Below are 27,171 nucleotides of genomic sequence, written 5' to 3' on the forward strand. Positions count from 1 at the left end.
TCCAAGGCACCCGCAAGCGGCTATAACAGCCCGATGTTCTCTTTCTTCTGACGTCCAAACTTAGGTTCCTGGCATGACAAGAAAGGATTCGGATCGATCGTGGCCTTATGCAATGGCAAGCACTTGCATATTCCCCGCGGGTTCAAAATGATTCAATGCGCTTTTTCATACCGTTTAGAGAAGGACACCAAGGAAGGATCGCATTACCTATGTATGTGGGACATGTACAAGGTAATGTAAGGTAAGGTCAGGCATTTTATGTCCGCGCGCCAAGGCACGGAGCGGTCATAGTCGACCAGCCTCGATGAGGTATACCGTGGAGGATGTCTTTGGCAGGACGGACCCTCAAATAGCCCGCACGACATCCGTCTGACAGCTGTCACAAAAATGATATAAATTCCTCGAGTTCGGACGCAGACGGCGCATGGGAATATCAGAGTACTCTCTCCATACTCAGACTCAGACTCATGCTCAGGATCAGGGTGATGTCCTTGGCGCACGCACGAATTCGAATATGTCGATATATATAAATATTGTATGGACACAAGATGTCCGAAACGTTCATGTTCCTGTTTCTGTTGCAAGCAGTCAGGATGCAGTTAGCAAATTTAGTAATCCAGGCTATTACATCTCAGCCAGTCCTGGCGATGGGCTAATACTTACTTAATTACAACCTGCGCACACAAACACACAACGGTTTCAGAGTGTCGAGGGGGGATTGGTGGCACTGCACTGCACTGCACTTGAAGCTGTCTTGGTAGCACCGATTCGGGTTGGTTTGCATGTGTGCTGGTTTTTTTGCCGGGCTCGAATTGTTGGAGGACTATAAATATCGCCCTCCCACCTCAGTCCTGACTCTTTCATCACCCAAACCTCTCTCTTTCTCTTTCCCTCCACCCCTTTCCCTCCCAACAAACCCAGAAAACACCGGCTTTCGACTGGCTGGTCACCGCCCATACATCCATCTCACGCTCCGAATTCCCCCGATTCGATTCAGTCCCCGCGTGACCTGAAGAGGTAGCGGTATATATATGGAAACTCAAATTTAAAGCAAAACGCAGTGCACAAAAACCACCGAATTGGCTCCCAAAGCCCGCCCCTGATCGCGAGTGCACGCTTCGGCCGCCACCCAACCACGCAGCTGGAGCCGTTCGTCGCGAGTCAAACCGACAGCTGTTATAGGAGCATCGAATAGGCCTATCTTGGATATATACAGAAGAGTTTCACCATGGCCACTGGCCCGGGAGGCGGGGTTAGTAACACGGATTTCCTCGTTGGCTGGTGTTGATGGTCACCACAACCCACTGCGAAGGCTTGCAAGGCTGACTAGTTTCCTTCACCTATAGTTCAGTATCTTCAATTTACTCGACCAATATGAAGGGTCTGGCCCCAAGGGTGTAGCATCGGGCCCTGGCCCGACCGCTAGGTCATCGACAACCAACGGGCGGGATTCGGGTAATCGAAGGAATGGAGATGGGTCACCAAGGAAGGAGCGGCCTGCTCCTATTGGTGTCCCTTCTAGGAATATAAGAGATGCCGACTCGACATCGAATACTGTCTCGCCTCTTAACACATTCACACCTCCGATATCGAAAGCCTTGGACGCGACTGAGGCTAGCGAGAAGAAGAGGAAGTTAGAGGAGAATGGCACTGTCCCTCCGACCAAGAAGTCTCGCTTTGAAGGCATGACTAAGGAGCAGAAGATAGCAGAGGTCAAACGGCTCAAGGCTTTAAAGGCTGCTCGGGATGCTGCTAGGGCTAACGGTAGCGGTAGTGGTGGCGGGTCTGGGAGGGATGGTAATGGATCTGGGTCTGCAGCATCGAACCCAAACTCCCCTATCACAGCCGAAGCGCCAAAGAGGCCTGCAAAGGGTTCTTATGCGGAAATCATGGAGAGGGCGAAGCAAATCCAGGCTACAAGCTCGGTGCCTGCCAAGATAGTTCACAAAGAAACCAAAGTGGAGAAGAAGAAGATTGGGAAATCCGATAAGCCTGAGGCGACCAAGAAGCTACCGGCTATCTCTACGAAGACACAGGGTAGCAAACCCACCGCCACTTCCTCTGGTGTATCTAAACCGTCGCCGGTTAAGAAGCCGGTCGGTCGTCCAGTAGGACGCCCGACAGGTTCACGTCCTGATGATAGAAAATCGGCACCAGCGAAACCTGCCCCATCAAAACCAAGGGTTCAAGTGGAGTGGAACGGAACTGCCCGGCCTTCCGCGACTGCGAAACCTTCCTCCAGCAAGCCAGAACCCAAGGCTTATGAGCGAGACAGGGATCGCGAACGCGAAAGATATCGCCCAGCATCTAAAAGGTTTGTAATTATAATCCTACAACTCCTGTACAATCCTTTTGAAACATTGCTAACCTCCAACCTTTCAGATATGTCTATGCCGACTCTGATGAAGACGACGGTTATTCGTCTGATGATATGGAAGCAACCGGTGTCGACATTCTCGAAGAAGAAGACAGGTCCCGTGCGGCTGCAATCCGAGAGGATATTGAGGCCGAGAAGCTCGAAAAGAAACTCGCTGCTGAGAAGGCAGCCAAAAGGAAAATGCTCACCCGGCGCTAAAAAAAAACATCTCTCTTTTTTTATTATCATCCGATCTCTTTTTTCCTTATATATTTTTTCCCTATTGGGGATTTTATTCAGCAGCATCGCCATTGGAGTTTTGATTGGAGCCTTGAACAATTTCTTCTTCTTCTTAAAATTCCTCTTCTTCATCAAGTTTCTTATTACTTCGAGGGTATCGACCTCATTGGGATAAATTGGTCTCGAACTCTTGGCTATTATTTTTTCAGCTCTCAAGACAAGACTCCCTTCTTTCCGTTTCTTATCACTGAGCGCCTGTGGGTTTTTCTTCTTTGACTGCAAGGGCGCTATTCTTTATTCTTCTAGACTCGTTCTTCTCAAAAAAAATTTTATGGCGAAAATCAACAACCTGGGAGCCTATGTATGTTTCTTTCCGATATCTTCTCTCTCTCTCTCTCTCTCTCTCTCTCTCTCGTATGACTTTTTCTTCTTCTTCCTCTATCACATATTCTTTTCATTGTATCATATACCATTTAGTACCTACTTTTGAGACTCTTTTGATGTCTGTTGACTCGACAGACTATTCGCATAATATTAACGACAGTATGAATGTCCTTTTTTTAACGAGATCTTTTTTCACATATTATTATTATTATCGTTCCCATCATTAGCAGCCAGGCTAAATTTAAAGTATTATATCCAAGGTGTCCAGCACTGGATTTTATAGCTATATTGAAGGATTTTTATCCTCTTCTTCCTTTTCTTTTTTTGTGTGTCAGCACCAGGCAAGGCTTGCATATTCGGGGTTATGACATCGTTTTGCATGTTCTCAGTTAGAACATACTTCTAAGACTATCTTAGATATCTAGATATATCCTTCTTTATATCAAATCAACCAACTACTTCCTATAGGTTGAATTTTCATGTTGACCAAATCATGGAATTTAACCTACTCAAGATTGTTCATAATATCAATTCAAAATGGGAGTGTGTGTGTATGCATCAAATCCCATGAGAATGAATACTGCTTATAAATAAAATGAGCCCCCCCAAAAAAAGGCCATCCGCTCTACATCCGAGAAGGCGTTGAAGTTTGTATACCAGCTATCGGACCGAAAAGAACGAACGAAAGGTTCCGAAAACTACTATATTTTTGCCGAATTTTTTTTGATACCTCCGGAATTACCTAGTTTATAACCATTTTAATGTTGTGCATATCGGATGCTCTAGTACCGGCATCCGCATACCAGACCAGACCGGTAACCGGCATAACCGATAAGTCATGACGGTATATATAGACGTAGCCTTGTTTTGTATAGCTAACTAATATATGACAACGGATCCATACGGCTGATCATGAAGTTAAGAGTCACCTGAGAGAGAGAGAGAGAGAGAGAGAGAGAGAGTAATATGTCGATTTGTGGTTTTATAATTTAAGTAATTAAGTAACTAATTAATTGTGAACTTGTTAGAGTTAAAAAATGTCGATGCTTATATGCTTACTTAAGTAGGTAGGTAGTATATAAACATCCCTTATAATTACCGAAGGGTGATAACGTGATAAGCTTATAAGCTTAGCTTCCGAAATGGACCATGGTCCTGGTGCTTAACACCCCGAGCTAGGGACCCTATTCAACGGCGGGCCGGGGGAAGCTCCCGTATATAGAGCGGACTATATAGAAGTACTTAAGTATATACCAGCCCGGTATGGGCTGCATCGTAGCGCAAGACTAGGTATTAGGTAAGTCGGTTCTAAGTACCTTCTATTAGAATTGAATCAATGGCCAGTGGGGATTGAAGGGCTTCTAGATTGGTTTGAACTCGTTGATATTAAGAATAAAATATCATGTGATATGATGTGTATATACATTAGTTCGGTATCTTGATATCATATCATATCGTATTGTATCATATCATATCATATCAGTATACTTGCCGCATACCCGCTCGCCTTATTATGAACATTTTCGTGTTACCTAAGAAGATACCTAGATGAACTGAATGGTTGATGTAGATACTATCTACTCCAGGGACGATATATTAACTAGAGCTAGAGCTAACCATATACAAGCCGGGTGCTATATCCCATCATTTCCATTGGTTAATTTAATTACATCGATCCCCACTCTTCGCTTTTTTCGACCGAGATGTTTCGATTTATTTTCACAAGTAAATTCAGAAACAAGTGTTTTTCAACCGATAAAATCCGTTTCTTTACAAATTATAACTCTACTAGTTAAAGAGATCATACGATTATTATAATATGACTAACAATATACACTTACTTACTTTTTATATTTGTTTTAAAACATATTGTCTGATACCTGTTTAACAAAACAAAAACCTGAGAGCCAAGCAGAACGGTTGCAAGGGGAGCTCTGTGGGCCGAGGAAATCCAAGATGCCCAGCTCGGCCATTGGTGCCCAAGGATGTTAACAAGATGCTTGAATAAGTGATTCAAGTGATTTCTTTTTAATTTAATAGGCTGGGTTTTAACTACCTAGCTACTATAATATTAACTCCGGGGGGATATATATACAGACTGGAACACACGTGTTAAGACTTTCTCGAGATCTCTCCATATAATCTAGGGACTTATAATGACAGGCCTGCGAGGGAGGGAACCGTTTTAAACACGCACTGCGGGGCCATATTAATAATTATCACGGTCTTGTAGTCGCCATTATATCAAACGCTATTGTTACCGCTAACCTAAGTCAACTTAAGACCATGAATCACTTCTAGATCTAGTCAGTCTTAGGATTCATTTTTCGGCCGGAGCTTAACTACTACTAAAATAAAAAAATGAAAAATGAAAATAAAAAAAATGGAGAAGAACCTAGAAAGTTTGGAATTTAAACCCCCAAAAAAGCCAATACGATACCATAAAATTTCCCTCCCCGTAGAGGATATGAAGAGCAAGAGGAGGAGGAGGAAGACCCGCATTACCTAAGAAATAGCTAACGAGATGGTAACCGTTAGCAAGATATTGATAATTTGCCAAACCCGCCAAGAAACGGGTTTGCGGATGTTCTAACGCGGTTCAGCCTCAAAACGAGGCGAATTGATTGCAATCAATTCGAGTTGAGGGGTGGGTGGTGCATGGTCGGGGAAGAAACCTGGGGTAAAAAGTTAAGCCTAGATTGGTTTTGAATTTTGTGGAGATCCGGAGAAGCTATCTCTTATCCTGGCCAAGTGCTTTTTAAGTAAGCTGAAGTAGTTAAGTAAGTACTTAGTTACTTATCTATTAAGAAGGACTAGACTATATATAAGTTTGCATGCTTGTGACTGCAAGCCGGCCGTCCTGTCCTGTCCTGTCGAATGAGGGAAAAAAACTATTTCAGACTTTGAGTTATGCGCTTCACTCTCATTGGCGATATTCTTTTTTTTTATATACTTTTTAGTAGTTGCCTTTCTAGATATACCGTTGATTAGCACTTGCATTTGCCTGCTAGTTATTGGTACTTCCTTCTAGTATATCGATATCTTGCATTTCGCAAAGAGGAGAGATCGATCGAAAGAGAGAGAGGGAGAGAGAGAGAGAGAGAAAATGTCTCATCATCATCCAGAGAATATGAACAACGATCCGGCCGTGTACACCTTATCCGAACAAGTATCTCGAGTCTCCCTTGGTGGTATATATGATAACGCCGAAAGTCTACGAGGCATCGTAAGTTTTTCATCCAAACTCTTCTATCCGATCCCCCAAAAGAAAGGAACAACAAGAAAAAAAGATTTAACACGGAGACCCCAAAATTTCAAAGACATCAAGAAACGAAGCCCCCGAAACATACGGGCCCAATACCCATCATCCCTATGAAACCCATGCATACGCCACCGAACCTCGAAATCCCAACGCATTTATGACCACAACCACCAATTCGAACAGTAGTAGTAGTAGATTCGAAAACGCCGAACCCACCGACCCCCGAAAGCGAAATTCCGCCTGCACGGCATGTAACTTCCACCTCGACCCCGACAAACCCAGTTTCCAATGTCTAAAATGCATCAACTACGCCATCTGCGGAGACTGTTACATGGGCATGTTAACTTCTCCATCCGGATTTGCGAATAATCACGTGAAGGATGAAAGCGCAAGTACTGCTGGAGTAGTGGTGGATGATCATAAATTCGAGGGAATACCGCCGGCGAATTTGTTGATGCGTGGTGGGAAGAAAGTACATTGGGAACAGATAATTTCACCGCAAGGCGAGATTTCTATATTGTTCTTCGATGTTATGGATGCTTGGATCGAGTATTTGGATGAATACCATTCGCCTGGGGTGGGGCATTTGGTGTCTTCCACGGCGTTTTTGAATACTGGAGATATTTGGGCGCCGATATCGAAGAGGGGTCCGTTGGCTATAGAAGCGCAGTTTGGAGATACAATTACGAAAGGTAACGAAATCTCTACGGTTTTTTTTTATATCCTCAATATGCAATTGACTCTAACAAATAAATTGGTTCGAGTTACTTTTTAGCGGACGTTGCAAAGTCTTTCCCTGAAACCCTTCGTTCGCACTTTATTTCCGGTGGAGTCAGGTTCTACGACTACTGGGCCCCACCCCGCGATTGGGAGCCAGAGACATCAAGACTCGTCCGACGGTTTATTCGAGAAGACAAGGGACCGTATCTCGACAGACAAGGGATCTATGAAGCTTGGTTTTTGTCTTTGATCAGAGATCCCGACGATTTATACGGTAACTTCATTTCCATGCTGGATTACATGCCAGCTCAATATTCGAGTCGACTCCCACCGGGGAGACCGCAAAGGGCGTTATTCCCGTCACCTGTTTTGGATAGAGGAGAATACGGAGTCTATGATCTGAAGGATACGAACTTGACATTTTATAGATTTCCTCCGGGGAAGGAGTTATTCCCCAGTGTACGTGGTGGGGTTCGTCGTTGAAGAGGTGGGATTGGCTTTTAGGCGGTGCCACGTGGGAAGGGTGGTTAAACACGTATGTATTCATGTACTTGATTATCAAGTAGAAATTATATTATCATCTCGTTTGTTTTTTTCTTTCTCTGGCGTTGGGAAAATCATTTGTTATGAGAGAGAAAAGGAAATAAAACAAAGAATATTCACCTCTAGTGACTAAGTACCTAAGTATATAATTGACTTGTAGATACCATCGTAAACGGTGGGAAAGGGCTCACATTGACTCTTCAGCGTGGTTTCAGGACTACCTCGTCATGATATCTCCATCGACGAAAATAAAATCACCAAAACCTCATATCAATGCATGCTACCCCCATGCATCTTAAATATAATAACCACATACAACCAATCTAATATCAATATTAACATCAAAACTCCCCCCGAAACTAATTCCAATATGTCCACATACACCACCACCCCAAGGAAGCCCTGGACCCCCCACTCCCTCTCAACCCTCCAACGCTCCGGCTACACCCCACAACCCTCCAAATACCTAAAATACTCTCCAATCGACTTCTTCCACCCCTCAGTAATCTGTTCCAAACCCTTCGAACCCTACCTCCGAAACCCCTATCCCAAAATCGACCCCTCCAAAATCTTTTTTTTACTCCTAACCTACCTTTGCGAAAACGAATATATCGATCCGGAATTCCTTCGATTACCACCGAAGAATATAGAGGTGTTGATAGATACCTGCTCTTATATATTTGCGTCGAAGATTACTTCGCAGTTTAGATTGGATATGGAGTCCTTGTGTGCTAGTTATGGTGAGGAGGTTACGAATGAGGGGGGGGTTGTTCATGCTTTATTTGTTGCTTCTCCTTATACCCCTCTTGTCGCTACTACTACCACTAATAGGAGTAGTAGTGGTAGTAGTAGTAGTAGCAGCAGTGATCCCGGTGGAACTGGGATATTCGAGGAGAAGGGGGATTTTACTACAGTTGAAGAATGGATCGGGGTTATGGTTAATATGGTTTGTAAGGAATATAATCGAAAGATGGAATTGACCAAGATGGCAGTGGCGATTAGAGCTACGGGAGTGGTGGAGAAGAAATCGGTTTTGGAGGCTATGAAGAAGGGGGTTATGAGGGCTTTGGGGGTCAGAGATGGGGTTAAATGGAAGGATAGGAAGGGGTTGGGGGTTGCTGCTTGGGTTTATGATATTGTTAGGAAGCCGAAGGGGTAGTTATACTACTTAATTATAAGTATTTAGCATTCGTCTTACAATTGTACAACCGAAATAGCTATGAGGGTGTAAGTTAACTGTATAAGATTTTTATTTTATTTTATTTTTATTTTTTTGATAATTTTGATAGATTGGCCCCTTCTTAATTGTCTCCCTTGACATGATAGCCAGAACAAGCAGGATACGTAGTAGATATCCTGGGATCCGGCGGTTCCAGGCTTGGATCCGACAAGATCTTGGAACCCCGGATTAAAATTAATAAAAAAGGAAAAAATGAAAAGCGAATCGCGTTGACGATGTTGCATTTATCGATTCAATTAGCCTTCTCTCGGTCTATATTCCGGTAGACTCTTTTTTTTTTTTTTTTTGATTATATAAAAAGAGCTCCGGTAATGTTAGTAATGTAAGCAAGTAACGTAAAGTACGTCACAAAGTTAACCACATTCTGTTTCCAAACAGGACAATTCCCGAAAACAGCAGCTGGAGATTACCGTTCCTGACAGGGCTCCGATGGCGACAGCTTTTGGAATGTTGACGTGATGAGGGAAAAAAAAAAAAAAAAAAAAAAAATCGATAATGTGATAACTGATAATATGGAGACTTGAATTGAATTGAGTGGAAATGCAAGGGCGATGTCGTATTTTTTTTGTCAGTTGTGTTTTTTTTTTCTGTAAATATGGCGTATGGCGTATTTTGATAACCTGAACTACCTCATATGCATATGTAGTAGGTATGGTATGTATGTATGTACACCCGTCAGCACCATGTGAGTCAGGTAAGGACTCTATTGGTCAATTAGCATGTCAGTGAAATTTCTTGCATTGGACGTATATGCAAGATTGGGCGGGATTCCCCGGTATATTTGCGGACTTGGAAAAAAAAATTTATTTATACTATACAAAATAAGTATAGTAAGTACGTATTTAAATTCAACAAAAAAAAAAATCTTGCTTGCTTGAGCGGTAAGCGGTTGGCCCGAGCCAAGTACCAAGGAACAACTAGTCATAACCGTCTAACTACTTAGATATCTAGCGCTGTAAAATGAAGGAGGGCCTGCTGATTTGGTAGGTTGGGTTGGTGACCGTGGATCAGGAGGGGCCCTGCCACCCGGGGAAAAGTCAGGAATTGAAATCCGGGGTAAATGCACACTTTTGTTTTTAAGGTAGTCCTGGGACAGCCTTACACCGTCAGATAGCAGAATGAAAAAAATAAAATAAAAATAAAAAATAAAAAATAAAAATAAAAGAGAGAGCGAAATGCTAATTGTATTTAATAAATTAACTTTGGATACGAGACCGACCGGGCCGCAGAAGCATGATACATTACATTAGTAACTATAGGCCACAGCGCGCATATGTGCCGCTATAAAGCCTTTATCTTTTGGATATAAATATGTGTGTGCTTCGGGTCTGTGTAACACGGCAGACGTGCCGATACCGGTGGCTACAGATAGATATCATATGATGGATAATGGATATAAGTTTATAAGCTTAATTAATAAGAAGTAGATAAATATATATATATATATATACGCCATGCATAAGTAGTTTTCGTCTTTTTTGTCATTTGTCAATCGGGACGAGGGCGAGAGCATAAGCCGACGTGCGATACGGAGTTCCATACATACTCGAGTACTTAAGTACTTAAGTAAGTAGTGTAGTAGTCAAGATAAAGTAAGTAAGGTAGTAGTTACATACACACATATGCATCGTCCTCAAAACGTTTAAGAACTTGATGATGCTGGTATCGATGATAGGATATCATCATCTTGATAAAGGGTCGCATTAGTGGCTTTTATGCGTGCCAGAGCTCGAACGCGCCCACATATATATTAGTGCGAAAATCCACCGAAAAGATATCGTGCTGTGGGTTTTAAGTCTCCGAATATGTCGGATCACATCCGTTTCATGCTTCTTTTTGATATTACGAAGTATGTACTATGTATTGAGCACGGGGACATGATTATCTTTTGTAAATAGCTTCTTTTTTCGAGAGACAGAAAAAAAAGGGAGAGAGCTCATCGAGTAATAGAAATTCGAGTTTAGTGAGGCTGACCTGGTTCGGTAAGTGATCGATATCACAAAACGTACTTCACTTACATGTATGTTTTGGAATCGATAGAGCTAGTAGTTAGAGATAAGAAAAAAAGCATATAGTCTTTTCTAGCGGCAGAAAGGCCTCCTTCCGAATCAACGGAATCTGGGGAAAGGATGGCTGGCTGGTTTCTTTTTGTGTAATCATGAGGAAGCTTGATGAACGAACTCATTACGTTTCTGTTATGTCACGAAGATCGTAGGAATACGAAGTACTTCGAGATGGAAGAGATAGAAGGAGAAGTGTGTTGTGTGTTGCTTGATGTTATCTGTTGGATACAAACAACACATAATTACATTACACTACTACATAGTAGTTACTAGTTAGACTCGGCCATGCCTTCGGCCGGGTGGCCCTTTAGCTTAGCTTAGGTAGCTTAGCTTTAATTAAGTAAGAAGTAGCTAGAATGTAGAAAAAATAAATAAAATAAAATTTGTTTTTAAAAAAAGGAACGTTGATTGAGTCAATCTATAATCAGGAGGTACGTATACGTAGCATTAGTAATTAATCAGGTTTAAAGGAGAGTAAGGTTTAGCCGTCGGGTTCAAAGGGTCTCTCCTGGGCCAGATTGCTAATCAGAGGGGCCCCTAGCACACCTTGATAGCACGGAAATAGTATCCCCCCCGGAGCTTATGTTTCGCCATCACGCAATGTGGATTTCTAATTGTACTATATTGTATAACACATATACATTCTGGTCGATTGATTGAGCTCTCTTGAATATAAATTGAAGCCACTTATTCTAAATAGGAGGCGGCTGTTTTCACTTAACTTAACTTGACTTGTCTTGTCTTCCGCTTCCCCAGGTTTATTCTAAGCTAACATAGAACTAGCTTCGATTCAACATTGATATACTTTGTATAAAACCAGACCAACATCTCTCTTCTACCTTTTTTCTTCTTCTATTTCACTAGATTCAAACAATTGATCGAATCCAATAGACAGCTGCCAGTTTTCATAGTTTCTTTCCTCTCGAGGCTTCTCTGATTATCTCGGTGCATCTGCATTTGCATTGCATCTTGTTACACCGTTATCACATCAAATCCATTATAAATACCTCACGGCTTTTTCCCTCCAGCCCAGCTAGCCTCGGAACCCCAAGCCGTCTTGTCAAAAGATAGTCTAGGAATAACCCTTTATTACTTTACCTATCAGGCCATCGGTGTCGCATCTGCACTTCTTTTAGTCTGATCTATCATCCTCGGCGCTTTCCCTTTTTTTTTTTNTTTTTTTTTTCTTCTGGTGCAGAGATTTCACAATTATTAAGCTTTGTTTGCTATTAAAACCAACAGGGAGTCTCGCCGCTTTATCCTCCCAGACATCCCGCCGCCATCGCCACTTTTTTTCAATCAAATACACTTCAAAACTCTCAAAAACAGAAACTTCAACTGTCAGAATGACCCAAGATACCCTCAAGAAAGAGTCCGTCGAAGTCTCCTCAGTCGAGAAGACCAGCACTCTCCCAAAGGCGCCAATGAAGTTCGCAACTCGAGCTGTTCATGCCGGTTCGCCACACGACCCGGTTACCGGGGCTGTCATTGAACCTGTAAGTTAACGCCGCTCCCAACGCACTCTGCCTTGTCTGTTCTGTCTACCGAACAAACGAAAAAAAAAAAAAAAAAACTTCCCATTCCGACGGGATAATTATTCGATGTATGAACGGTCTGCTGACGAAAGGGAAAAAATCCTGGTTCTAGATCTCCTTATCTACCACATTTGCCCAGACTGCTGTCGGAGCTCCTGTTGGCGTATACGAGTACTCGCGCTCTGACAATCCGAACCGCTCTAATTTCGAAAAGGCAGTTGCTTCCCTCGAAGACGCACGTTATGCCCTTGCATATTCTTCAGGCTCTGCCGCCACTGCAAACATCCTCCAATCCCTTGCCCCCGGTTCCCACGTGATCTCGGTCAGCGATGTCTACGGTGGTACCCATCGGTACTTCACACAGGTCGCAGCTGCTCATGGTATTGCCGTGACATTCTCCGGCAGCATTGAAGTCGATATCAATGATCTTGTCAGGCCGGAGACCAAGCTCGTTTGGATCGAGACACCTTCCAATCCTACTTTGACATTGGTTGATATCCGTGCTGTCGCTGAAGCTGCACATTCTTATGGTATTAAGGTTGTTGTTGATAACACCTTCATGAGCCCATATGTGCAGAATCCATTGAAACATGGTGCCGATATTGTTGTGCACTCGGTTACAAAATACATCAACGGACATTCGGTATGTCATTTTTTCTACTTATCCCCATTTATTTTGAAATGTCTGATCGGTTGCTAATAATACTTTTTTCTGTTTTGTTTAGGATGTTGTTATGGGTGTTGCTGCTTTCAACGATGATACCATTTACACTCGTCTTCTGTTCCTTCAAAACGCCATTGGTGCTGTCCCATCACCTTTCGACAGCTGGCTCGCCCATAGAGGTCTCAAGACCCTTCACCTTCGAGCTAAGGCTGCTACCGAAAATGCCACTGCTGTTGCCACGGCTCTAGAAGCTTCTTCTCAGGTCATCGCCGTCAATTACCCTGGCCTCAACTCTCACCCACAAAGATACATTGCTATCAAGCAACATCGAAACGGAATGGGAGGTGGAATGGTCAGCTTCAGAATCAAGGGTGGTGCCGAAGCCGCCAAGAGGTTCTGTCAAAAGACAAATATCTTCACACTTGCCGAATCTCTCGGTGGTGTTGAGAGTTTGTGCGAGGTCCCATCTAGCATGACCCATGCTGGTATCCCACGGGCCGAAAGAGAGGCAGCTGGTGTATTCGACGATTTGGTTAGATTGAGCTGTGGTGTTGAAGACAGCGAAGATCTTGTTGCTGATGTGTTGAACGCCCTGGAGGTTGTCGCCCAGGAGTTCCCATCCAAGCAGTAAGCATCTACCCCCGGGGACAATATCGGTAGACTTTGTATTTGTAGCACAGCACGAGGTTAGAGGAATTGGGGAGAGGGGGGGTTGTTGTATGCTGGACGTCTACGGATTTGTGTGCTTTTTCGCCACTTTGGGTTTTAGCATTGGTTACCTACAGTATTTAAATATACAAGGTGGCTAGGGCGTTCATAGACGGCATCTTTGAATATAGAGGAGTTATTTTTTGTTTTGCTGGGATCTTTTGATTATCTTTATCTTTATCTTTATATTTTACTTTGGCTATTGTCAATTACCATTTATTATTATTACATTATGCATGCTGTATCTTAGCTTTTTGATGTCTTGATACGACGAGAATATACTATCCGTATTCCTACGATTTATTCTGTGTGTCGATTCTTCCCCAATACTGTGAATATGTCGGCTTGAGAATGCACTCCCCCGCTGGCTAGCTTAATCAAAGCGAAAAGAAAGAGAGAGCTCTGCCCTGCACTTTTGGATTTTTGAGACTATCACGTGACCATCGATTAGGGCTGTTCTGTTGGTTTACTCAGAGCCGCAACGCCAAGAGCTCCACCCCACCACAAAAAATTATCTTTTCGACATCTCCTCCACAACCCTCCATCTAAAACTCATTAACAACCAACCAACAATCCGAAGAACATTGGAAGATCCAGTCTCCGGTCATTAGAAACGGTTAAATCGATTGAATCACCTGTTCATATCAACCACAACAATCATCGTACGTTCTTTATATTCCCTTCCTTCCTTCTTCAAGCTCGACAGGTTTCGTGGGTGGAAGAATCGCACATAATTTCGATATTCCCATCGGTTCGAATTTCGAGATTTTGGACAACTACGAAGAAGATATATATATTCTAACAAGATTTTTTTATTTTTTATTATAATAGAAAAATGAAGCACCTTGCAGCTTACCTTCTCCTCCAAACCGGCGGTAACGCCTCTCCATCTGCTGGAGACGTCACCAAGCTCCTTGAGTCTGTTGGTATCGAAGCCGACACCGATAGACTTGAGAAGCTCCTCTCTGAGCTCGAGGGCAAGGACATCAACGCCGTATGAAGCATCTCCCACCATATGTAGAAAATTAAAGTATGTATGACTAACAAATTATACTATAGTTGATCACCGAGGGTCAATCCAAGCTCGCCTCTGTCCCATCCGGTGGCTCCGGCGGTGGTGCCGCTGCCGCTGGTGGTGCTGCCGCTGGTGGCGCCGCCGCTGCTCCAGTTGAGGAAGAAAAGGAGGAAGAGGCCGAGGAGTCTGACGATGACATGGGTCTCGATCTCTTCGGTTAAACGAAGATATCAAATTATCAAAATACCCTTCTTTTGTCAAAAACCTCATTCACCTGCCTCTTGTCTTCCCTCTCTTTACATATTTCTTTTCAAAATCGTATATATGTTCTGGGTTCCTTTTATTACAACCACAAAAATGTATACCTTTAATGGTATAGACATGTCACATTTGAAAGTGTGATGTGCTCCTTGGTATCCTACATGGCAATTATTGAAGGGAGGAAGGAATGGTGGAAGGGTTAGGGAATTCATGTATCTTTTGTTGCATATGTGGATAACCACCGCTTATGAATTAATGAACGAATGGAAAGAGAGACGATATGAACAGGAAACATTTATTCTCCCATACATTATATTTCGTAGACGTGTAGTAAATAATCCCATATGGCCTCGTAAGTTCATATTCAGCGCTCTATCGCGCGATACGATACCAATTCAGGACTGCAGACATATCGCTGAGTATTTATCACGTGACCGAATTACAGTTCCCTTTTGGGAAAACACAGTCCAACGACCAAATTTTGATGCCAAGACTTTGAACCACAAGCCGAAACACCTCCAACTCATCCACATCTCTAACATCGAAATTCGACATCAATCCATCATCGACCACCAACCTCTCTCCGACACACCTACCCGGCCTTTTATACCCATTTCCCGGTAAATTAAACCACATCAAACACCATGGCAGACGAAGAATACGTACGTTCCGATTCTCCTCCCTCTCTCCCTCCCGATATGCTGTCAAAATCGATTTTGGCAGGATAGATGGCGGGTTTTATTTTTTTGTGTCGGGATCTTATATACTAACTTGTGAATGTAGGACGCTGAGCACGCCGCTGGTATGTCTACGGATCTTAACAACACGTCCGATTTCCTCGGATCGTGAATACTTTAAAATAAAGGGGACTATCTAACCCTATCATTTTTTTCGCTCTTATAGAGCTCAAGAGAAAGAGAGCCTTCCGCAAGTTCTCTTACCGAGGAATTGACCTCGAGCAGTATGTTTTATATCTCTACGCCCTCTCACCTTACCCCTTCCCCGTGATCTATCCTCCTAACGATAAAATCATTCGTACAGACTCCTCGACCTCACCTCCGAGCAACTTCGCGATGTCGTCCACGCTCGTGCCCGCAGAAGGTTCAACCGCGGTCTTAAGCGTCGCCCAATGGGTTTGATCAAGAAGCTCCGAAAGGCCAAGCAGGAGGCCAAGCCCAATGAGAAGCCCGACATTGTCAAGACCCACCTCCGTAACATGATTGTTGTCCCAGAAATGATTGGCAGCGTCATTGGTATCTACTCTGGAAAGGTCTTCAACCAGGTTGAAATCAAGGCTGAGATGGTTGGACACTACCTCGGAGAATTCTCTATCTCTTAGTATGTTTATCTTCTTCTTCTTCTCTTACTCTGTTTCTCTCTGTTTTTTGGAAAGGGGATTATGGATTACTAACGATGAATTCTACTTTATAGCTCGCCTGTCAAGCACGGTCGTCCCGGTATCGGTGCTACCCACTCTTCCCGTTTCATTCCTCTCAAGTAAACGAATACAAACAGAAGAACAAATTCCAATTCTATTTCTCTTATACAATTCCTCCTTCTCCTCCTTTTTACTACATAATGTCGTTTACTACTAGTCCGGATAATACGATATAAAAGGGGGCATTTTACCCTCTTTTTCCTTTTCTTTATGCATTCATGGGGGGGGGGTTTTGGGACACGAAACCCTTCTTCCAACCGGGTCTTTTAGGGGTGTGGGATACATCTTTTTACTCTTGCTTTTCATTTCGACATGTGTATATTTTACGACCCAGAGATGAAAAAATCTGATAAGAAAAAAAAAAGCTCATGCGCGGGAAAGAATTTCATAATCCCGTATGATATGATGCTTTTTTATGTGACACAAACCAAAAATTCTCGGATGTTCTTTTTCGTCGTAAATATCGCGAAAATAATTGTGATGTAGAAGTCAATTAAATTAAATTGAAGGTCAAAATGTAAATGATACCGATCGATATATCATGCATCGATGATGACGATAGATGAAATGAAAATACAATGTTACATGTATACAGTGTAAGCTGATATCATCTGACGGTAACGTTAAAAATTATTTGATATGATATGATATTCGGGCCTGCATGATCTGCCTTGGAATTCGGGATCGGAGATACCGTGCATTTTTTTAGCCCTTTTAAATTTTCGTCTAGTGAAGGTTTGATTTGAGTAATCTAGGCTATCGCTTTTACAAGCTTGAGGAGTTTTTTTTTTTTTTGGTAGACGGGGAATATGTTATAGTCGCTTAATTGTTATTATTGTTCCCCCAGGCCCGATGGTATGTGTGCTACAGGACATGGACCTTGCGGTAAAAAAAGAAGCGGTTAACGTTCCCTGGTGAGACTGTGTCTGGGATGGTTGGATTTCCGCTTGTGAGGTTTGGAAAGAAATATCCAACAAAATCAACACCTATATTTCTGACAACGATCTTCTAGCTTTTTGTTAATCGTTTTTATAGATACTTTAGAAATTAATTACTTGATGGTGATATTCATAGCACAAAAGAGATCATGAAGATTAAACATATGTTAAAAACTACGAATAAACAACTAGAAACAAAGAATAATATAAAATGTAATATATTTAATAGAAATATTCAACCTATATCATAGGCCAAGTTCAGATAGAGATGAATCCCCCCTAAAGCTTTTCATATCATATTAAAAACTCCTCAAGAATAGGACTTCTTCTTCTTCTTCTTGTAGAACTGACGATAACTTTCTCGAGATACTACACCCTCCATACCCAGCTTTTCCAATAATCTTTCTCAAGCGAGCGCTACAGTTTAATACAAGGATCATACCCGACACTCCCTACCTACTATTCTCTCACGATCTTCCCTGCTCTAATAATATTCCTACATACATACAGGTTATTCTAAAAAAAAGAAGAAAGGGAATTGAGGTTATTACAAACAAATTCTAATTTAGAATACATACATACTAAGTACTAGTACTCCTTAAAAGGCGGGAAGAAGGGGGGAAAACACGCTCAAATTAACACCCTCACGCCAAAAAGGAATATTAATAGTACACCACGCCAGATGATAATACACTGAAAACGATGCCTCCAGATCGCTATCCAGTCTACAATGTGAATTGTGGAGCATTTTCACTCAAAAAGGGTAACCTATTTTTCCAGCCGGAAGATGAAAAGCCGCTTCTTCAACTCAGATTCGAGCAGGACGGTACCCGTGAATGTTTCTTCTTTCATGAAGCTAGAGTACGGCAGTTTGATCCTGAAGGTTAGTTGTTTAGTATTATCCCTCCCCGTATGTTTAAAACCTAAAGGTTAGATATAAATTTAACTTTCCTCCCCTTCCCACTCTGAAATAAACTATTTAACATAACACACCTATCTAACACCTCCCCCCAAAAAAAACAAGGCGGCCTAGGAATAACCCCCAAAACCGTCACCTTCGCCAAACTCTCCTCCACCCCAGCCGGTCAAAAATACGAAGAAACCTCCCTCGAAGAATCCCACCACCCAATAGCCTCAACCCTAACAGAACCCCAACTCGAAGGTGTCGAATGGACATTAACCCTAAGATCCCCACTCCCAATCTACAGAATCAAACGTGTGGGAGATCAATGCACAAATTGGACCACAACGACCCTTCGAGAATATAACTACGATCTATCAGATTTACCCCCGGATCCCGAAGTTATCGATTACGATACGGAGAATTTTGATCCGGAGAATCATCCACAAACAAGACTATTTAGGATTGTAGAGGTCGAGGGGACGGATTCTGGGGTTGTTGATAGTGGGATTGTGAGGTGGGTTGTTATGTTTGAGCATCAAGGGTCGTTTAATATTCCTGAAGTTCCGACGCCTAGAAGATTGTGGACGATTCCGAAACGGTATTTGGAAAATAGAAATTTTGAGCAGAAGGAGAAAGAGAGACTTGAAGAGATGGAAAAGAAACAACAACAGAGCGAGAGGTCTCAGGAGTATAAGTCGCCTTGGGGGTTAGATACGGAAAATAAAGGGGAGAATAAAAAGCAGGAGAGTAAAGACGTGGAAGAAACGAAAAAGATGAAGGAGATACAAGATGAAGGCTTTCCGGCGGAAGATCCATCGCGGTGGGATCAACAAAAACAAAGTCAGAATCCTCAAGGGTCATGGGGAGATGAGCCGGAGGAATTGGAGAAACCTGCGACCCCAACAGTTATTCGAAAGACGAAGGCTGAAGAAATGGCGGATCTGTGGAGGGGGTTTAGGCAAAATACTAAACCTCAGGCACCCCAGGTACCCCAGGTAAAGAAACAAGAGGAGCCAGAAGAAGTAGAGCAGACGGAGACGAAAAAGAAGAGGAAGAAGAAAAAGAAGAAGAGTCAAGGAAAGCAGGAGGATCAAAGGAGCGAGGAGAGCGAAGAGAGCGAGGAGGGTCAAGGGCGGCAAGCGAAGGAGGGGAAAGAGGCAGGGAAAGAACCGAAGCAAGTTGAGAAAAAGGAAGAGAAGAAAGAAGAGAAGAAAGAAGAGAGTATAGAAGAAAGACTTGCGAAGGTGCCACTAGGAGAGCGATGGTGGGAACCCACACCAGAAGAAATAGAAGCAAAGAAGAAGGAGGAGGAACAGCGAAAACCAGGGTGGTGGGGAGAAGAGCTATGGCTGAAGCGGCAGAAGGAGAAGGAAGAGGAGAATAGGAAGCGAGTAGAGGCAGGTGGTGAGGATCGATGGTGGGACTATGAAGAGCGCCCGAATCCTACGGGATGGTGGTGATCATCTAATAATGCCGAAGCTTCTTCGCTCTGAGCTATTAACACCCAGCCGCAGCTTCTAACCTCTAACTCGAAGTCGTGTCTGGGTCTAATACAAGTATCAATCGAAGAAGGAGTTTCAGATGTTTTCGATTTCCTTGCACTAGTACTAATAACCACTTTGCATTGCATTGGAGATTACATTAACGGAATTAATACCGGCCTACTTCAGGTCCAGTCTGCATCTACATCCGCTTCAAGATCGATATCGTGAGAATAAACGCGAAGGGCATATACCTGCGCTTCTGAAAAATCGCTGAAGACAAATCAAGCGCTTAGTATTACAAGGTGATAATTAATCCTACCTCAGATGAATTTAAGCTTATGACATATCAGATCTCCCAGCGGACCAATTGGAACCCATGAAATTGTAAACCCCCTAGAACTAGTACTAACTAGGCGGACGATCGAGTATTTGAGATATGATAATCTCCAAATATTATCACCAGCTAGCTAATATTATGCGATATACCCCTCGCGTCGGCCCTCCCGACTCCACCCGACGACGGTAGTTCTACAGCAGTCTGACATGCAGCGGGGTAGCAGCGGTGTGGTTTGTCATGCACTGCCATGCTAAGCTCGGATTCAACCGTCTTGGGAGTACTCGGGTGTGGGTGGGTGTGTGCATGCCCTGTTTGGTGTTGCATGTTGTAATTGCGATCTTTAAATACGGTTGAGATCCCCACTTGTCGGTTCAGCTACCGGAAACCTGTACATGGTATCATACGGACCAGGGTGCGGGAGCGTGCCCAGATCGGTCTTAGCTAGGGTCCGTAGTCCGCGTCCGCGAATCTAGACTTGTCTCGTATCGATTATCTGCTCTTTGTTAACTTACCTATTTTATTATTTATTCGAGCTTATATAAACAAGTCGTAGGGATTTTATTCAACCCTGCTGATTTTTTTTTTTTGTTCTTATCAATTACTGCTATATACTCAACGCGATATAATCAGTTGCAGATGATGGCTCCAGAAAATTTAAAGATGGCGACTCTATCATCTTTGCCAAATGAGGTCTTCAACGAGATCGTAGGCCATCTACCGCGAAAGAGCCAGCTTCTTCTGAGACAGTGTTCCAAAACCCTCGAAGCCAAGTCTGATAAAGATACGCTATTCAGAACCCAGCGGTACTATCACTCAATCATCGATATCAAAAATTTGGTAGCCTTCTCGACAGACCCCGCTCACGATAACGCAAGAGCCAGATGCAAGACCCTGGTACTTGATACTTTCTCTCCATCTTCCATGAAGATCCGCTGTAAAATCCGATTAGAAAATGGAGAGAAAACAATGCAGACGATAGCAATATCCACGCCTAAGTTCAATAACCACCAGGTTGTTGAACTCCTCACCACCGCGTTGGATAATTTACCAAATTTGGAATGTATCGAGTTTATGACTACTCCTGATGTTGGAGACGTTCCGAATGCGATTTTACAAACCCATTATCCTGGTCTTGGGTTTGATATCAGGGAAGAGAAGCCTGGAAAATGGTTTAAAAATGCTTATCGGAATGCAACGGCACACGCGTATCCGCATGAGAATCAGACATTTGCGAATGCAATGACAGCTATATCACGATCTAACTGGCAACCAAAGGTAATTCGATTTCCAGAGCTTACGGATGTAAGAAGATGGACGTGGAAGTCTCAATCCTCGAAACGATATATGCCCAGCAACGGCCCATCACTCGAATGGTTTGTCTACACAGACGACAGGATACTAGAAGCATTACAACCCCGGCTTCAAAATCTGAGAAAACTCGAGATTCCACTGTTTCTTGGGGATTCCGACGAATACGATTATGAAGCCGATGAAACACATGAGGATCTTATAAAGGCGCGGCCCGAAATTACTCATTTTCTACAAATGGTTCCCAACTTGGAGGAATTACGCTTCAAAGTTGGTAGCCTTATAAGAATAAACACCCCGGATGACTCGGGAGGATGGATCCCACTTCAATTCCCAATCAACCCAGTCGACGTAGGATCTCTCAGATTCAACAACCTTCGAATCCTCTCCCTCCTCGAACAAGCTTTCGTAAAGGACGAACTCAAGACATTCTTGACATATCACAAAAACACCCTTCGCAAAATCGAATTGATCAATTGTGTCCTCCACTCCCCCCACCAGCTATGGTCAGGAATCTTCGAACTCATACGAACGGATCTCACACTATGGTCATTCGAATTCCACACCGAATACCCCAAAATGCATCAGCATACGGCAGAACATCTAAGAATAGTCCCCTGGTTCCGCGTCTACGGGAACGTACGAACAGCAGACCATCGCTGTGAACTATTCCCCAAAGACGAGTCCCACAAACAAGAAAACACACACCGCATCGATTTCGATCAAGCAATGCGAGTGGTAGCCGTTCTAGAATATAAAGTCGTCCTAGAAAACAACCCGGTGTTAAACGCCGAAAAGCAGGATATACTTAACAGGCTGACACTACTCCGTCAGGGGTTATCACCGGACGACCCTGGTGTTCAATTACATGAGTCCCAAGTACGTGTGATGATGCGACAGTTATCATCTCGTCAATTAGCTATGAAATTTCAAGGCATCCAGCCGAAAGATATCAGAGACGAACTTATGGCACTAGGCGTCAATGGGTTCGAAATGGAAAACAAGGCTAGTCATTTTGGTCAGTTTAATTCTCACACTACTGTCCTTAGGTCTGATGGTTGTCTTAAACGTACAGCAGTGAGTACAGCTTAACAGGCGCTTATTGAATTTTGTCAGAAATTAAGGCAAGGAAATTTGAGAGGAGTTGCTATTGGTGATATATTTGATCGATTTTTGTTATATGTAATCAGAATATCGGAATTAAAAACTGGTGTAGTACACGAATACCAAGACTACTTGATTTATTCATCATGATATAATAATCAACCCGCACTATGGTACAGTGTAATACAAGAAAAATAATTAAGGAGATTCGTCAGAGAAGTCAATTGTCGAATTAGGACCCAGATCTCGCCGGCGCAAAAAAGGGAAAAGTGAACAAGAACAGTAAGACTAACTTCCCCAAGAGCTCACAGGCTTTAGGGCATACTTATCATCTGGGAGAAAGTGAAGAACAAGAACATTTATAGACCGCGACGAAACAGGCTGCACATGAAATAAGAACATTTAATTTCAGGAAAAACAAAAACGCCTAGAGAAAAGAAACAGATCCCCATGCTTTCGTAACGGAGTGGTAGGAGTAGGAGGAGGAGGCGGAAGATCAGGGCACAATGTACAAGTCGAGCATAAAGCCTCGTCGGAGTGGTGAGGTTGGATGAGTAGAATGTACATAGGATGGGGTGTGAAAAAGGCTCTGAAAATAAAGGAACGATCGCGAAACCCGCATGCAAAAAAAGTATTAGTGAAAAAAAATGAAAAAAACCAAGACAACATGCTCCTGTTCAAGAGGACCCAATAATATAAAACGCCAATATAGGTAGAAGAGAACACATCGAAGGGAGAAGAGAAAGGGTAAGAGAATCATGACACAACGGGTAGGCCAAAGAGCTTAAAAGATTTTTATCGCCGTTAATTTCGTGGATATCTGAAACGAGAAGACCAAAACTAGAAGAGGTACCATAACCAGAAGTCTAAGAAATGACGCTGTATTTACTTCCCAAATGGCCGATAGGCAGGAGCACCACCGACCTGCATACGCCTGTCAATCGGTTGCTGGGCGGTGTAGCTTTGAGTAGGAGGAGGAGCAAATGAAAGTGAACTGATGGTGGGGGATTGCTCCAATTTTATAGGCACACGTTTAGACACTGATTCCGTGAGAAGGTCGAAATTCTGTGCGGAGGCCTTAGAGCTGGCAGCTTTGCCCTTGCTAGCCTTGGTTACTCTCGGGGATGAAGGAGTTGGTGCTTTTTGGGCCTGGTGGAGCGAATTGAGTGGTTGTGGCACCGGGGAGGGGGGACTGCGAGGATGCCTGGTTTCAGGGTTAAGAGCATGGGACGGAGAAGGCTGGAAAGCATTTCCAAGCTGAGGTGGAGGGGCCAGGGTTTTGGCGGGCCGAGGGCTGTATGCTGAGGGGGGACCGAAGGTGGACATTTGGGGTAGACGGCTAGGCCCCGCTTGTGACGGGGTAGATGTTGGGAAATGTTGGGGAGGGAGGAAGGAAGGGGCCGGGATTGGGATTTGCGCGGGGACCAACTGAAGACGACAGCAATCGAATCTTGTCAGCAAACCCGAATCTCCATTCAGGTAGTAAAGAATCGCTCGCACTAATATCAGTATGATAGGATTCTGCTACGCACCCCCATCGCTTCAAGATCAGCCCGAACTTCATCTGCCGATGCACCCGCAATAGTAGGGGCGGCTGGGAAGCCAACGTGCTTTGCAATCCCCGATAGGAGGGAAACTTCAGCGTTGTATCGACTCCTGTGGTTGATTTGTGTCGAGAGAGACTTCGGTATCCGATAAACGTAATCTAGAGTTCTGAGTTAGGGCGGCTACATGGTTCTCTCTTCATAGAATGGAACTTACCACTGAGGCTTGTGTCTGCCGCTCTCCTCTCCCGATGAATTGCCCACCACTGGGTATTCGCTTCACTAAAGCACTTCTCTCTTGTCTCCCGGATCTCTTGATTATATTGGGCCCAAATGGCTGCTCTGTTGGCAATTCTCTCTACCTCTGCAGTTTGCTCTTGGAACCCTAGAAGGATATTCGCCTTTTCAATCTTCTCGCGCTTGTGCGTTTCGATAGACTGTGACATTAGTATTAGCTCCGGGTGTGTACCGTCATATAGCATGGCGATTTCTTTATCGATTTCGGCGACTCTTTCCTCGACAATCCTAAAATTACGGTTAGCATAGGATATCGTGACCGAAAGCGAGATAACTTACTTGTCTCTGAGCTGGGCGAACAGGATTTCGATTGCGGCGAGATCATCTGCAGCTTGTCTTTTCGTTCTGCTCATTTCATCGGCTAGGAAGCATTAGTCGTGGGTTCGTCTATGTCTTATAGTTGCTAGAAACGGACATACCTTCGTCATCATCTTTGTTGTGATGGTTGCTATCAGCGGCGTCCGTATCTCTCCCCTCATCGGCATCTTCGTCCAGGTCTGTATCAAGGACCTTGGCAGAAAGCTTCTTTGGCGATAGATTTGCGCTCGCCAATTTCTGTTTGTTCTTGCCTGGCGACCGCTGGGCGGGTTTCGGCGACTCGTCTTCGTCTTCAACACCTGAATCTTCTTCAGCGTCCGACACGTGGCCATTGGTGGGGGGTAGAGCCGACTGCTTTGGGTGTTTGTTCTTGCTATCTTCGTCGTCCCCTTCTTCTTCCTCATCGGTACCTTGTGACTTGGGGTCGACGTTAACTTTTTTCTTTGGTGGGTCTTCTAAATCTGATATTTCCATGATATCCTTGGTTTCCTCTCCTACAATTACTGCCCCTTCTTCGTCAAGGCCGTCGTTTCGCTTCCGTTTGCGAGGGGAAATTACTGGCGAACCGGCAATGGACCCCTCGGGTGTGAGCTGTTCGATGGCGCCTAGCGTCATTTCTCGGTCGGGTGACTTTGGACTTTCCTGACCGACGGTGGATAACGGGGACGGACTCCGGGACGGCGATGTTAGGGTGCTTGTGCCAATTGATTTTTTTGGTGTACTATACGACGCTGGATTTGTGCTATTACTTAAAATAGGCTTCTGAGGGGAAATATTTAGCCTTTCTGTTTCGGCCTCCGAATCGTCTGAATCCAATTCACTAAGGCTCGATGATTCTGGAGATTGACCGTTCATGTATGGTCGCGAGATTGACGGAGGAGCGGAGGAGCGATCCGGTGTAGGCCTGTCGGATTCAGTGTTGCCCATTTCTAGGTCTTCATATGTCCTAGTACCTTTAATGTCGGCCGAAGGGGTGAAGATGGCAACAGAGGCCATTTGCTCCGAAGTTGATGATGTTTCAGTGAGCGGGGATGACTTGCTATCTTCTTCGTCCTCTTCAGTACTTCCTTTCTCCGAGCCGTTAGGTTGTTTAGTGGAGGAAGCGGCAGCCGTGGCAGCCGTGGTAGTGGTAGTAGTAGTGGTAGTGGCGGTGGGGGGTAACACGTCTGTCGGCTGAACTTCGACTTCCGGGGCCTTGGAAATTTGTTTTCTAGAGTGAGCTTTTGCAGGCTTTGGCTCTGGAACAGGAGTAGTATCGTTCGGTATCGATTTGCTTCCCACGTTTTGTGGCTCGCGATCTGGGTCCGGCTCTGAGGCCGCTGGAGTGGGAGAAAATTTGGGAGTGCTGGTTGTTCTAGTCGTTGTGGTGGGAGGAGCAGATTCTAGAAAACAAACAGAAGGAAAGTAAGCTTTTTTTGTGGGCTCTGCCAGGAACAAAGGAATGCTATTTTGCAATAGAAGTAATTGGGATGATATCTGTGCATTGCCGGAGATAGGCAGGCTGTTTTGATGATGGAGAGCCGCCGCTTCCAGCGAGGAGTGTTCCGAAAGGCGCGACAGGGCAGACAGAAAAAAAAGGTGAGAACGAGTTTTACCGACCTTCTTCGTCCTTCAACACGCTGGCCGTTTTGAATCTTTTACTTCCACGACGCCCAGAGGTTCTCATAGTGGGATGCCTGGTAATAGTTTGGCGAAGGAAGAATAGGAGAGCGCCGACGGGGGAGAAGAGAAGAAGGAGAGTGTCGACAGTGACAGGCTCGATGCGTGATGGTGGTGGGTGACTTCCCGCGGTACTAGCTCAGAGACGAAGCAAAGAAGGCTTCCGGGGTGCTGAAAGGGATCATATACGGAATCTGCGAAGAGAAGGTGCTATAGAAGATGGAGACGAAGGAACAGTCGATGATTGAGCACCCGGAAATAACGGCGAGGCCGGCAGCAGCGTAGAGATGTTCTATTGAAGAGGTGAAGATGGAGATGAAGAAGCGGTGGTGAAGGTGGTGGTGGTGGTTGGTGGTGGTTTATTTGCGGACCTTTTTTTCTTTTGGGCAGCAAAAAAGAGCAGCCGAAAGAAGGCCGTTCGTTCGTTCGTTCGTTCGTTTCGTTCCCACAAAGAACCAGCAGTTTATTACCTAACCGTGCACCAACTGGAGTAACTGGGCCATAAGTATGTTACAGATATCGTGATAATGATAATGCCCGGGGGGAGAGAGGGATTGAGGCAGACACAGAGAGAGAGAGAGGATCTCCTGGCATGATATCAATATCAATACTTCCGCAATCTGTAATGACAAGATCTCATTAGATTAGAAGCAGACAGATATCGTATTGAACATATCTCGCATCAAAAGGTCCCCTTTCTCCTCCGCATTCAGCAGTTCTGTTCAGAGAATTCTCCAGTCCAGTCCAGTTCGGTTTCATGTTTCAGCAGCCTTCACTTTTTCAGGTACGGTACTTCCAAAAGAACTTCCTGTGTTCGTTTGTTCGTTCGTCCATTAAAAAAAAAAAAAA

The 27,171-nt window shown here is 44.0% G+C and overlaps 9 protein-coding genes across 9 annotated transcripts; 8 read left to right on the forward strand and 1 right to left on the reverse strand.

Moving 5' to 3' along the window:
• Positions 1-1,685: 1,685 nt before the first annotated feature.
• Positions 1,686-2,771, forward strand: AOL_s00078g253 (uncharacterized protein; the record flags this gene model as incomplete). Its single annotated transcript, XM_011123516.1, has 1 exon — positions 1,686-2,771. The coding sequence occupies one exon, from the start codon at positions 1,686-1,688 to the stop codon at positions 2,769-2,771; it is 1,086 nt and encodes a 361-aa protein (XP_011121818.1).
• A 3,315-nt stretch (positions 2,772-6,086) lies between these two features.
• AOL_s00078g254 (uncharacterized protein) lies at positions 6,087-7,445 on the forward strand (the record flags this gene model as incomplete). Its single annotated transcript, XM_011123517.1, has 3 exons — positions 6,087-6,206; positions 6,301-6,934; positions 7,018-7,445. 3 exons carry the CDS (start codon positions 6,087-6,089, stop codon positions 7,443-7,445), a joined length of 1,182 nt encoding a protein of 393 aa, XP_011121819.1.
• A 430-nt stretch (positions 7,446-7,875) lies between these two features.
• Positions 7,876-8,664, forward strand: AOL_s00078g255 (uncharacterized protein; the record flags this gene model as incomplete). Its single annotated transcript, XM_011123518.1, has 1 exon — positions 7,876-8,664. The coding sequence occupies one exon, from the start codon at positions 7,876-7,878 to the stop codon at positions 8,662-8,664; it is 789 nt and encodes a 262-aa protein (XP_011121820.1).
• A 3,490-nt stretch (positions 8,665-12,154) lies between these two features.
• Positions 12,155-13,638, forward strand: AOL_s00078g256 (uncharacterized protein; the record flags this gene model as incomplete). The annotated part of the gene is made up of 3 exons (XM_011123519.1): positions 12,155-12,304; positions 12,456-12,986; positions 13,069-13,638. The coding sequence occupies 3 exons, from the start codon at positions 12,155-12,157 to the stop codon at positions 13,636-13,638; spliced, it is 1,251 nt and encodes a 416-aa protein (XP_011121821.1).
• A 912-nt stretch (positions 13,639-14,550) lies between these two features.
• On the forward strand, positions 14,551-14,951 carry AOL_s00078g257 (uncharacterized protein; the record flags this gene model as incomplete). Its single annotated transcript, XM_011123520.1, has 2 exons — positions 14,551-14,709; positions 14,775-14,951. 2 exons carry the CDS (start codon positions 14,551-14,553, stop codon positions 14,949-14,951), a joined length of 336 nt encoding a protein of 111 aa, XP_011121822.1.
• Positions 14,952-15,635: 684 nt separating this feature from the next.
• AOL_s00078g258 (uncharacterized protein) lies at positions 15,636-16,492 on the forward strand (the record flags this gene model as incomplete). The annotated part of the gene is made up of 5 exons (XM_011123521.1): positions 15,636-15,653; positions 15,775-15,793; positions 15,895-15,952; positions 16,033-16,329; positions 16,423-16,492. 5 exons carry the CDS (start codon positions 15,636-15,638, stop codon positions 16,490-16,492), a joined length of 462 nt encoding a protein of 153 aa, XP_011121823.1.
• A 1,577-nt stretch (positions 16,493-18,069) lies between these two features.
• AOL_s00078g259 (uncharacterized protein) lies at positions 18,070-19,731 on the forward strand (the record flags this gene model as incomplete). The annotated part of the gene is made up of 2 exons (XM_011123522.1): positions 18,070-18,250; positions 18,401-19,731. 2 exons carry the CDS (start codon positions 18,070-18,072, stop codon positions 19,729-19,731), a joined length of 1,512 nt encoding a protein of 503 aa, XP_011121824.1.
• Positions 19,732-20,752: 1,021 nt separating this feature from the next.
• Positions 20,753-22,492, forward strand: AOL_s00078g260 (uncharacterized protein; the record flags this gene model as incomplete). Its single annotated transcript, XM_011123523.1, has 1 exon — positions 20,753-22,492. One exon carries the CDS (start codon positions 20,753-20,755, stop codon positions 22,490-22,492), a length of 1,740 nt encoding a protein of 579 aa, XP_011121825.1.
• Positions 22,493-23,389: 897 nt separating this feature from the next.
• On the reverse strand, positions 23,390-26,329 carry AOL_s00078g261 (uncharacterized protein; the record flags this gene model as incomplete). Its single annotated transcript, XM_011123524.1, has 6 exons — positions 23,390-23,932; positions 24,037-24,209; positions 24,266-24,573; positions 24,625-24,706; positions 24,765-26,045; positions 26,263-26,329. The coding sequence occupies 6 exons, from the start codon at positions 26,327-26,329 to the stop codon at positions 23,390-23,392; spliced, it is 2,454 nt and encodes an 817-aa protein (XP_011121826.1).
• Between the last annotated feature and the right edge of the window lie 842 nt (positions 26,330-27,171).

This window comes from Orbilia oligospora (assembly GCF_000225545.1).
Source record: "Orbilia oligospora ATCC 24927 unplaced genomic scaffold scaffold00078, whole genome shotgun sequence".
NCBI lineage: Eukaryota > Fungi > Ascomycota > Orbiliomycetes > Orbiliales > Orbiliaceae > Orbilia > Orbilia oligospora.